The 11,544-nt window shown below is 39.0% G+C and overlaps 1 protein-coding gene across 2 annotated transcripts; it reads left to right on the top strand.

Annotated features, from left to right (window-relative positions):
• Positions 1 to 1,113: 1,113 nt before the first annotated feature.
• On the top strand, positions 1,114 to 8,535 carry tmem115 (transmembrane protein 115). Of its 2 annotated transcripts, none has more exons than XM_034306868.2 (3): positions 1,114 to 1,178; positions 3,821 to 4,833; positions 6,254 to 8,535. In XM_034306868.2, the coding sequence occupies exons 2-3, from the start codon at positions 3,977 to 3,979 to the stop codon at positions 6,477 to 6,479; spliced, it is 1,083 nt and encodes a 360-aa protein (XP_034162759.1). In that variant the 5' UTR covers positions 1,114 to 1,178; positions 3,821 to 3,976; the 3' UTR covers positions 6,480 to 8,535. The 2 variants fall into 2 exon arrangements, with proteins under 2 accessions (XP_034162759.1, XP_026786133.1); XM_026930332.3 differs by lacking the exon at positions 1,114 to 1,178 and adding an exon at positions 2,733 to 3,097.
• Positions 8,536 to 11,544: the final 3,009 nt, after the last annotated feature.

Below are 11,544 nucleotides of genomic sequence, written 5' to 3'. Positions count from 1 at the left end.
ATCGGGGTTAGGTGGAAGTGAAGGGAAAGAAATGGGCCACTTTTAACAAGCATTAAGAGAATTTGAGAAATGCGTGTGCATCTGCAAATGTTATGAGACAAAAGTAAAAAGTATGTGTGGTATAGATGTAAACAAATATGAATACGTTATTTGAAATTATTTGCTGTAAATGGATACAAATACAGATGCATATAGGAGGCATACTATTCGGTTTTGTTTCGTTGTTTTGGAAAGCTTGCCACGAAGGTCCACAGGGCAACTGGTTGAGACTAGAGCTGTGCATCGGGACTGGGATCTTGAGGGATGCCATCAAAAAGTCACTCAAGGTGAAGGTTTTTACGTTGGAGTGGGCGCGAGCAAGCAGTCAGATATGAAGCTCACAGGACAAACACAAAACAGGTTCATTAAAATGAAAGTACAGCTTTCATTCATCCTTAGTAACTGCGTGGTCAGGTTTTGGAGGTTTAGAAATTAAAAAAAACCTTTTTTATTAGTCACATATAAAGTGCCTCCAGAATGTATTCACCCCTAGTGATTATTTTTCTTTTTGCTGTGATGCAACATCAAATTTAAGTATATTAGAATGGGATTTTTTTCTTCTTCTTCTTCTTCTTTTGAAGTGACTGTACAGAAATAAAATTAAATAAATTATTTAGATGTCCTCATCTAAAAAAATCTAAACACTGCTTAACTGCTTAAGTGTCCATCCCTTACATTCAATACTTTGCATTGTCCTATTGCAGTAATTACAGCTTTGAGTTGTCTCGGCTGTTTCTCTATGAGCTTTGCACATTTCGATTTTGGTATTTTCTCCCATTCCTCAATGCAAATTTTCTCTCCCACATTAGAGGGAGATTGTTGGTGGATAGCAATTTTCAGTTCATGCCACAGATTTTCAACAAGATTTCAGTCTGGGCTTTGACTTGGACATTCCAAAACACAAACTTTCTTTTTTTTTTTTTCAAGCCATTTGTTTGTAGTTTTGACCTGTGCTTTCGCTCATTGACCTGTTTTGACCTGTACTTTCGCTCATTGACCTGAATTTCTGCGGATTTCTGGCTGACTGGAACTTGTATTTGGCGCCATTCATGTTGCCCTTGATTGCAGCAAGATCTCCAGTTCCTCCTGCTGAAAAGCAACCCCAGAGCATGATGCTACCACCACCATCCTTGACACAGGTAGGAATGATGTTACCAGGGTGTTGGGCTGTATTTGGTCTGTGCGAAACATTTGTGTGAAAGATTTTGACCAAATGGCTCAAAATCTTTTTACAACAGCTGTCAAATTTTGTCAGTCAGCAAACTCAGCAAACTCAGACGTGCCTTTATATTTCTCAGAAGCGACTTCCTTCTGGCCACTCTCCCATACAGACCAGATCTGTTAAGAGCTCATGATATTGTTGATGTCTACTCAGGTTCTCCTTTGTCAGCCAGTGAGCTCTGTAACTCCTTCAGTGTTGTAGCTAGCCTGTTGAACACTTATCTGACAATTGCCCTTCTTGCCCATGTGCTCAATTTGGAAGGATGGCCTGATCTTTGAGGTATCTGGGTTGTTTCTTACTTTTTTCCGCTTCGTTATAATGGATGTCACAACGCTCCTAGGAAGGTTGAAAGCTTTGCAGCCTTGCTGCTCTTTTTCTCCACCTCACCTCTTAACGACTTCAAAGCTTCACAGGCAGTTCCCTAGTCCGCATGACAGCAGAACTAATGTGTCATTTTAGCTGTGAGACCTCCCAAAGTCAGCAGTATTTATTGTGCAACCGTACCGTTGGACATGTGGATTTGAAATGAACACAGGTGTACCTTAACATAGTTAGTGTGAGTCCTCAAAGAAAATAAAATACTAGTCCTAATTTAGACTGTCAAAAGAAAGGGAGTGAATACTTATTAATTAAGCAGTTTTTAGATTTTTAAAAAATAATTCTGAGGAAATTTAAATAATTTATTTAATTTTGTTTCTGTACAGAGTCACTTCAAGAGGAGCAGAACAAATCCCGTTCTAATATACTTAAATTTGATGTTGCAGTACAACAAAAAGAGAAATAAATAGGGATAGGGATAAATATTTTGTAGAGGCACAGCAAATTACATTACAGCGAATGGGCAGTGCAGTGTAGTCCTTGATGCCACATGTGATCTTCTTGTGGGCAAAATACAATGATCACGCCTTATTAAGCTGTGGCGATGACTTAATTATCTTGTTCCCTCATGTTACTAAATCGTGACCATGACTTAATGATCTCATTCTCATGCCTTACTAAGTCGGGCCACACATTAGTCTCCAATTTCCACGTGTTAATTCTTTATTTATTTATTATTAAAAAGGGATGTCACAAGCTGGGAGGTGTACTATTGCATTTAATGTTTGGCAAAAATGTGCATTTGTTGGGCAGTGGTGGGTTACTGATCAGAAGGTCAGGGGTTCAAGCCCCAGTGGTGCCAAGCTGCCACTGTTGGGCCCTTGAGCAAGGCCCTTAGCCCTCTCTGCTCCAGGGGCACTGTATCATGCCTGCCCCTGCACTCCGATCCCAGCTTCCTAACAAGCCGGGATATGCAAAGAAAAGAATTTCACTGTGCTGTAATGTATATGTGAGAAAAACAGCTGAACAACTGAGGAAAAAATGATAAATAAATAAATAAATAAATAGACATTTGCACTACGTGCACAGTTACATGAAAACTGCGTGCATTACTGTTACTACGTTTCCCAGCAGCCTTTGCGCCGAGCTGCCGTAAAGCGATGCTGTTATGGTCCGACGGTGACGTTTGCAAATCTGGCGTTTGTGCTTATCGCAGTGCTGGGTTTAGCTGGGAGTGCCTTGCAGCAAAGCGAGTGTATTCTCGGTACACGTCAACGTGTGACCTGCAGGAACGGATATATATTCGTTGATACGCTGGACGGACACGTTGGACGGCTGGTTCGAGTTTCACGGACATCCGAGTCGATCAGAATTCCTTCTCGAGGCCTAGTGGAAGGCGTGAATCCTCGGGCTAACCTGCGCGCTCCGGCCGGGATGACAGGACATGCTGCCGGGGAGAGCTGTTGATGTCTTACGCTAATCTTGCCCATACGAGGGCAAGCACCTGAACTCAGAGAGGTTGCTTAAAAACTGCTCGACTGTCATCTGATAAAAAAATGAAGCAACATGTTTTAAAACATACTGAGGGACAAAGTTCTTGCTAGCTAGCTGGCTAATCAGTGCTTGAGTCATAGTCAGAATTGAAGGTTTTAATGTGTGTAGGTGTGTTTTGTAACTATGCTAGGTTTCTCTCGTACAAGCCTTTCTATAGACCTCAACAGTTTCACTCTCTTAGCTAACATTACTTTTAGTTAAGTTAGCAAGCTAGTGACGTCATTTGTATTTTTACATTGTTTTGTATTGTTTTCTCTCTCTCTCTCTCTCTCTCTCCTTTGTGAAGTTAATTGGACAGGACACATCTGATCATGTTACTGAGAAGTCCTCTGTTTTGAAGACTCTCAGACTGCAGATATCTTACTGACTATCAGAAAGCACTGACACTGGAGACTCCTTCCATAAATGTTAAAGAATTGTCTCCTTACAGAAAACTTCATATCAACCATTATACGTTTTTCTTTTTTAAATTACTACACGTATTATCCGTTTATTATCACTCTTAGATTATGTAGTCCATCTGCCATACAAGTCTCTCTGAATGGCCTTAGATTTCTATTATAAGTCAGTTTCACACATATACATGTTCTTTTTCACACCACAGTGAAATATGTGTAAAAAATTTTCTTGGTAATGGCTGGTTTGTTTAAAATAGAGATGTAATTCTGTTTTATCTCATCAATACAGGAAACGTAGGTGGTTTTCTGATGAGGCTGCCATGGTGTTTCTGGATGTCAGGGTTTGAAGTCACTGCTCGCTCCTGTGGACCGTGTTGAGACCTGCTGCACTTGAGGCTCAGATCGCCACACACTTACGACTGAAGACCAGCCAAACCTGACAGACATGAACCGATACCTGCCGGTGGCACGGCAGCACTTCCTGACTGCTCTAGCCAGCACAAGTGTGGTGGTGAAATGTATATGTGTCACCGTGTTTGTGCTTTACCTCATCTCGTGGCTGGCGAACACACAAGTGGCTCTCGCAATTACACCCGGATACCTCTTTCCTCCCAACTTCTGGATCTGGACTCTGTTGACACACGGTGTGGTGGAGCAGCACGTGTGGGACGTAGCACTAAATGTGGCCACAGTGATCACTGCAGGGAGACTGCTGGAGCCTCTATGGGGCGCTCTGGAGTTACTTGTCTTCTTTGTGGTGGTGACCGTTGCTGCCGGTTTGCTTTCGGGCCTCTCCTACGTTCTCGCCTACGCTGCCACCTTCGACCTAAGCTACCTGTTTGATGTGCACATCAGCGGCGCGCCCACGTTTCTCGGTGCCGTCCTGGTGGCTCTAAAGCAGACGTCAGGCGACACGACTGTGCTTCGAGTGCCTCAGATTCGTTTGAAGGCAGCCCCAGCACTGGTCCTGCTAACATTAGCTATCTTGCGGCTAGCTGGGCTGCTGGAAACCTCTGCACCGTTAGTGGGATGCAGCTATGGTGCATTAGCAGGGTGGGTATACTTACGCTTCTACCAGAGGCACAGCCGTGGGCGTGGCGACATGTCAGACCACTTTGCCTTCGCCTCCTTCTTCCCAGAGGCACTTCAGCCGGCAGTGGGCCTCATCGCCAGCCTGGTGCATGCTGCCCTTGTCAAGATGAAGGTGTGTCGCAAGATGGTGAAGCGCTACGATGTCGGCGCACCGTCATCCATCACGATCAGCCTGCCTGGCACAGACCCACAGGATGCCGAGAGGAGACGGTAAGAGGCTGAAATAACGTCATACAAACAATGAACACTGTGTCAACAGGAGCAAATAACACAAATTTTTGAAAGTGGGGCAACCATAACACACCAGTCAAGAAAAACTTGCACTGCAAAATGTACCAGAACTTTTGACACTTTAGACCTGGATCTGTGCTTTTTACAGTTTCCTGATATTTGGTACATGTTCACAGTCGGCTCTGTTGGTACTTGGCAGTAGGCCTTGTTTGTTGTTGGGTGGGTGCACACAACCTGTCGCAATGTGTGACGACATACACACAAACACAAAAATAAATATTGTTCATTGGTGCGTTATTGCACAGTCCTCAAAAGCTGCAGCAGCACAAACAGGGATTTTCAAGGCACAAGTTCAGCCTAAACAAACAGAAAAGCTCAAACAGACAGAAACTTTCACAGTGATCACTAACAGTATTCTCAGTTTATTGGGAAATGAACTAGAAGTTCAACTGGTTCCTGTTTGGCTCTCTTTCCAAGAGAAAAAAAATCTATGGGTAAAAATGGCACTTATATTAAATCAGAAAACTTTGTATTTTGTGTCAAATATTGTTATTATGATAGTTTGCCAGCCATAAAAATTTGTTAAACACTATATCATTATTATTATTATTTTAAAAAATGGCACTCGTCATGTTTTTGCTCACTGTGCATATGATAGAATAGTGTTGAACTGTTACCCAGCCGTATTTTAATATTAGAGTCATAAAGGATATAATAAAGTTGAAACCTGTTATGCTGCTAAGACCTAATTGTATTTAAGGATAGTAAATTACAATAGTGAATCTTTTCAGAGTCTTTAACTGACTTCCTTTCATCTTACCTGCTATTCAGCTTCTTATTTGAAATCATATCAAGGAAAAAAAACAATAATGAAAGTTATTCCTCATCTGTACACGTTTCATTACAGAAAAATGCATTATTCTTTTTGATAAATTTAATATCCAGTCCTACCTTTCACTTACACTACATCAGCCATAAACAGCTATGAATGTTAATTAAGCAGGATCTTTCTTTTGCTCTCTCTTGAAGTTGATAAGACAAAAAGTACAGCTTGTCTTGTTTCTGTCAAACCACAAAGGACAAGTCCTGACCCTGGAGACTTGAGAAATGTTTAAATAAACACCTCCTTACCAAAGACTTCCATATCAATGATTTAGATGTTTTATTTTCTAAATATATAACAGTACATTTTTTTAAAGTTGATTATATAATAAGACTGAGATCGTGTAGAGATTTTTGTCTGTCATACAAGCCCCTGTGAACGAGCTGTTACTATAGAAACAATGACATTAGGAAAAAGTGCACTAATATAAACCCGTGGAAGTGCTGTCAGAGCTGTTGTTATAGAAGAAGATCTTTATAAATTCTTCAATATTTCCTGTTTGTGATTGACCTGCAGGCAGCTGGCGCTGAAAGCTCTGAATGAGCGGCTAAAGCGAGTGGAGGACCAGTCTGCCTGGCCCAGCATGGAGGACGAGGAAGACAACGACGACGACGAAGTTCGGACAGACGCGCCCCTGCTCCCGGCTCGTGACCCCTCGCCGCCAGCTCCCAGCACTACCCAGAATTCCACAGGGCAAGAGTCGAGCATTATAAGCTTTGAAGACGCCCCCACTCACTCCTAACACACACGCACAAACACACAAACACACGTGTACATGCGTACAGGAACCGTCGAGTTCAGCCCTCTGAATCTGAGACACAATCACAACACCTGCTGAAGAGGCGGTGATGATTTACCCTCGAGAGCAAGACGGCTTGCCATAGGTAGTTTATAAATCTTGATCAGTTCTAATAAACGCTCTTACACAAACAAGCCTACAAGTACACTGATTATGTTCAGCTTAGACGTTGTACAGATGAACTTTTCTGAAAGTGTGTATCTGTAGCACTCATTTTTTTTTATTTGCAATGTACAAACAAACTCACTTCTGTGTGTGTGTGTGTGTGCGTGAATGTGTGTTTGTATTTGTGTGCGTAAGGATTCTGGATGGAGTTTGTTCTGAATAAATGCTTCAGCTGCTGCTGGGACATATTACTTCTAATTTAAATTAGCTACAAGCTTACAGGCAGTTGACTGATGGGTAACTCCGAGACTTTGTAAACTTTTTCGCCCACCCCAGCAGCAGGTAACAAAGCAATTGAGGAGGATTTTTTATGCATACACCTTTTTTGCTTGGAAATTGGGTTTAAATGCTATTCGTGCCTGTTCCTCACTGGCAGAGACTTTCAGAAATCATTTCAGACATTAGCTGGTTTGCCAAAGGTGGACAATTGTCTGAGGAAAGAAATGGAAAAAAAAAAAAAAAACAAGTTGTGCTCTGTGTTATATTAATGTTGGTAGGTTCCTTACATTGAGTTATTAACCACAGAGGCATCTTTTCTCGTGTTTAATTATTTGCTCACATCCACACGAATTAAAACTAGCTATGATTCACGATGATATCTTGTAAACGTAATTACCTGCAAGAGGTAAGGAGCTGCAAAATATGTGCAAGTCAGTAGGATGCAGAAATTTCAGTACCTGAACATTAGTCACAATAACATAAGTAGGTTTTTTGTTTGTTTGTTTGTTTTTTACATTTTTTAAGCACTACTCCCTGCAGTGTTGTGGTTCCTCACAATCCTGAAGTGTGGATTAAGAAGTTTGCATTTTATTGACATTATGAGGAGCTGAATTTCCAAAACAGACTATTTTGTAGCCACCAGCAATCCAAAAGCCTTAAATATAGGTGCAATGATTGTGACTGGAACAAGTAAACAACAATTAAAGCATGTTTAACATGGTGTAACGTGAGAAATGAGTAAGACATTTGCTTTTTTTTGTCCCCTGTCTGTCGTGTCATGTGTCTTGAGGCTCATTCTTTCCCATGGATAATAAAGCAAACATGCCAGCTGTGGTCCATGCACACGTTTGTACAAGATGCACCTCTAGGCTATAACTTTATGATTATCATCCATTTTCTTTTGTGCGAGTGTGTGTGTATGTGTAAAATCCAGATTTCAACTAATGACAGCAATACAGCCGCATACTCCAGTTCTACTGTCCACTCCACCTTCCTTCTCTGTCATTATCTATCAAGCTTCATGAACTAAGGAATCATTAAGGAATCAGTTTATCACTTCTATATGCTAATTTTTTTTTAAAAAATAAATAAAATCTACACGGTGTAAAGCTGAACCTCAATCATTAATACACACTATAATGTTTGATGTGTATTGCCGTCATTCCCTATGTTGATCTGCGTGATTTTTTTTTTTCAGTATTTTTTTTTTTTTAAAAAGCAGCATTCAAGAAATCAACTTACCTGCTCTATCATTCTGTGTGAGGGAAAGACGTTTTGTACGTTTGAATAAAAAGTGAATGTATTCGAGAGAGCAAAAAAAGAGAGAAAACTGAGTATGTTTTTATAAAGCAGATTTTTTTTCTCTACAGATTTGACAAATGTTCAGAGACAGAGGGAAAAGGCTTTGGGAACAGTTTATAGTAACTGGTTGTATTTCCTCACTAAATAATTTTTGTTTGTTTAGGCTGTTTATTTTCTGCTGTTAATCTTTTCCCCCTTTCTAGCTCTAAGTCTCAACACTTTTCTTTACTCTTTTTTCTTTACACTTTTCACGTCTCCCGAGTTCCACTTCAAATTCTCTCTCTGTCTCCAATAAAAGGTTCTATGGAGAACACCTCAAACTTGTCATGTCATTATACACACAAGCAGGTTATGTGTGTTGTTTTCATTTTCATACACTTTATTAATTGGACTAATTTTTTTTTAATGGTACTAATTTTCAAGGATATTGCTTTTATTAATGCATGCTCTGGGCCCAGTCTCTAAAAAAATTTATTTTATATATATATATATATATATATATATATATATATATATATATATATAGTGGTTTTCCAAGGTAATCTAACCATGTTTCTGTTTATTTCAGCAGCAAGAAGTCACAATGCAAAGATAGTGTTGCTTATCCAAAATTGCTAACGAAGCTCTGTGTGTGTGTGTGTGTGTGTATGTCTTTCATTTTTATATGCAGTGTCGATAATACTGAGATGGTGGTAAATTTCATTTTTACTAGTACTACTATTTTCCCTCCACTGCCCTTAGACAACAAAAGCAGCACAAAAGACCATTGTGGTTGGGAAATGAGTTTGCGTTTATGAAACACAGAAACCAGAAGATGTTTATAAAAGAAATACTGTTTTTTCCACACAAAACCCTATCGTGGATCAGTCTCTACAGAGGGACAAGCTGAAAAACCCTTAAGGGTGCTGATGGGACATTTATAAGCGTGTGTGTACTTTGAGAACCAATGCTACTGTACACAGACACACAGGGTTAAATGAAAATCTTTAAAGCACCTGACTCTGGTCCTGGAATACACCCTGTCATGTATAAGTTTATGTTTTCCCTGCTCACACCCACTTCAGCTCAGGAAGAGTTGTTAATTAGTTGATTAGTTGAATCAGGGAGTACTTCAGGACTAGGGTTAAGAACCTGTACCCTAAAGCATGTCCAGGGGTCTGTAAAACATTGCCAGAGGGTCCGTGATTTTCAAAATTTTTGATATGTCGATGGAAATCACAAACCAGTGTGATTTCCAATGATAAATTATTAATAGTTATCATATTTTTTACTGAGTTCCAGGGTTAGACAAAGCACTGAGAAATTTTACTAAGGTGAAAGTACAGAAGTCAAAATCTTATTAGTTAAAAATTAAAGTAAAAAAAGTTGGTACTTTTAGATGTACTCGAGAAAAAGTGAAAAGTAAACAATTAAGTTAATGCCATGTTTCATGAGAAAGGTAACTATAATTAATTATTAATACTGATTTTTGCACTATAGCAAGTATACATTTTGCCTGAAAACATCATTCATTCAAAATATTCATTCATCCATTCATTCATCCATTCATTCATCCATTCATTCTTTTAGTGAAACTTAGAGTTCATGTCTTCTAGAGAGATAAAAGGGGACGCCGCGGTTATATACAAATGTATGCTTACTCCGTCATACTGAAACATTTTGCTGAGGTAGGGCCAGGGTGCTCATCTTCAAGTTCAACATTGTTCCGCATGAGAAGGTCAGAGCCAGTGAAGAATTGGCATGATTCTTCATATATACAATTATATACTCTGATTTTTTTTTTTTTTTTTTTTTTTTGCTTAAAATTGGAAATAAACCTAAGGTTTTAGAATTTTGAAATAAAGAAAGTAAATGTTCAATATATACTTAATATTTAAGATTCTGCATTATTTCTAGGTCTGCATTATTTTCTTAAATCTAAGCAAATTTGTGATATTGATCATGTTAACTGCTTTGTACAAAAGGTCAGATTTTCCTCATGCCTAATCTCTTCTATTGAAGCATGTGCTGGATGCTCCGATGGATCTGATCTAAAATGGATCATAAGGTTTTGTACAAATCTGTAGAGTTCATGTCAGCTCAAGGGCACACTGTCACTAAAGCAAAAAGGGGACATGCCAAATACTGAGAAACTCTGAAATCCATGTAAATATTTCAAAGATTCTACTATTTCTCAAGTTGTCAATAATATAACTTGTAATGAAAATTGTTGTATTAACTTAGAAAAGAATGCAAATATGCATTTTCACTAGAGGTCTCAGACTTTTGGACCCCACTCTAATTTTTTTTTAATTGATTAACTTGATTAGATGTTAAACTGAAATGACAATGCAAATTCTAGCCCTCTCAGTTGATGTACTGGATGGATGGATGGATGGATAGATAATGTAAGGAGTAAAAAGTAATTTTTCTTAAAAACGTAATTAAGAATACAAGTATTCATTTTCATTTAATACTCAAGTAAAGTATAAATATGCCAAAATAATTCTTAAATGTAGTAACTAAGTACAACTACTCAAGTATTGTCCACCCCTGTTGAGTTAATATCCTGTTTGATTAGTCACTTAAAATGAATGGCTTTAATTCAAACCTCAGTAACTCAAAAACAAGTAAGCCTATAAATAATCTGATATATAAACTTGGACCTAGTGTGTTCAGTGCACCCTTGACACTCAGATGAAAAGGCTGTATGGCTCAAATAAATAGTGAAAATATTACTGTACACGTTTAAAAATAATCATAAAATAAACCTGTCCAGAGGGGGTCTGTGGAATTTATTTTAAAGGGTAATGGGGTAAACTCTGCCCTTCTGTTTGGGTAAATGAGTAGTGCTGGTGGTTTGAGAGTGTAGTGTCTCACCTTGACCACTAGATGGCACCAGTTACATGGCTATTGGTTGGATAAGATTAAATACAAAGCTGTTTCCTCACACTTTAGCTACTGTATGTTTGTTTAGGGATGGAGTCTTACTTTCCTCAGCTTTTTAAATGTAGAGTCAAATGCTTGGAAGTAACACAGGTCATTTAATAATAATATTGTTGCCCTGTTGATCAGTTTACACACTCTGTACATAAATGATGTTGCTATATTCAGACAACTTGTGAGAATATTTTATTTTATCAGACACACCTACTAGCAATACTACACAGTATATGAATAACATGATGGTCCTTTAATGGACTGTGCGGAGGATGCAGTAAAAAAAATTATAATCAGTAATGAATGATAAAATGGTCTAGGTGTATGTAAAGTTCTGCTGATGTTCTTGGAGGTATGCGAAACGGTTAAATGAGGTAATCACTTCGCGTGCACGCGCAGGCGT

Source organism: Pangasianodon hypophthalmus, chromosome 8 (genome assembly GCF_027358585.1).
Source record: "Pangasianodon hypophthalmus isolate fPanHyp1 chromosome 8, fPanHyp1.pri, whole genome shotgun sequence".
In the NCBI taxonomy this organism is placed as follows: domain Eukaryota; kingdom Metazoa; phylum Chordata; class Actinopteri; order Siluriformes; family Pangasiidae; genus Pangasianodon; species Pangasianodon hypophthalmus.
Note: the sequence above shows the minus strand (reverse complement) of the source record. Positions and strands in the feature narration are given on the sequence as shown.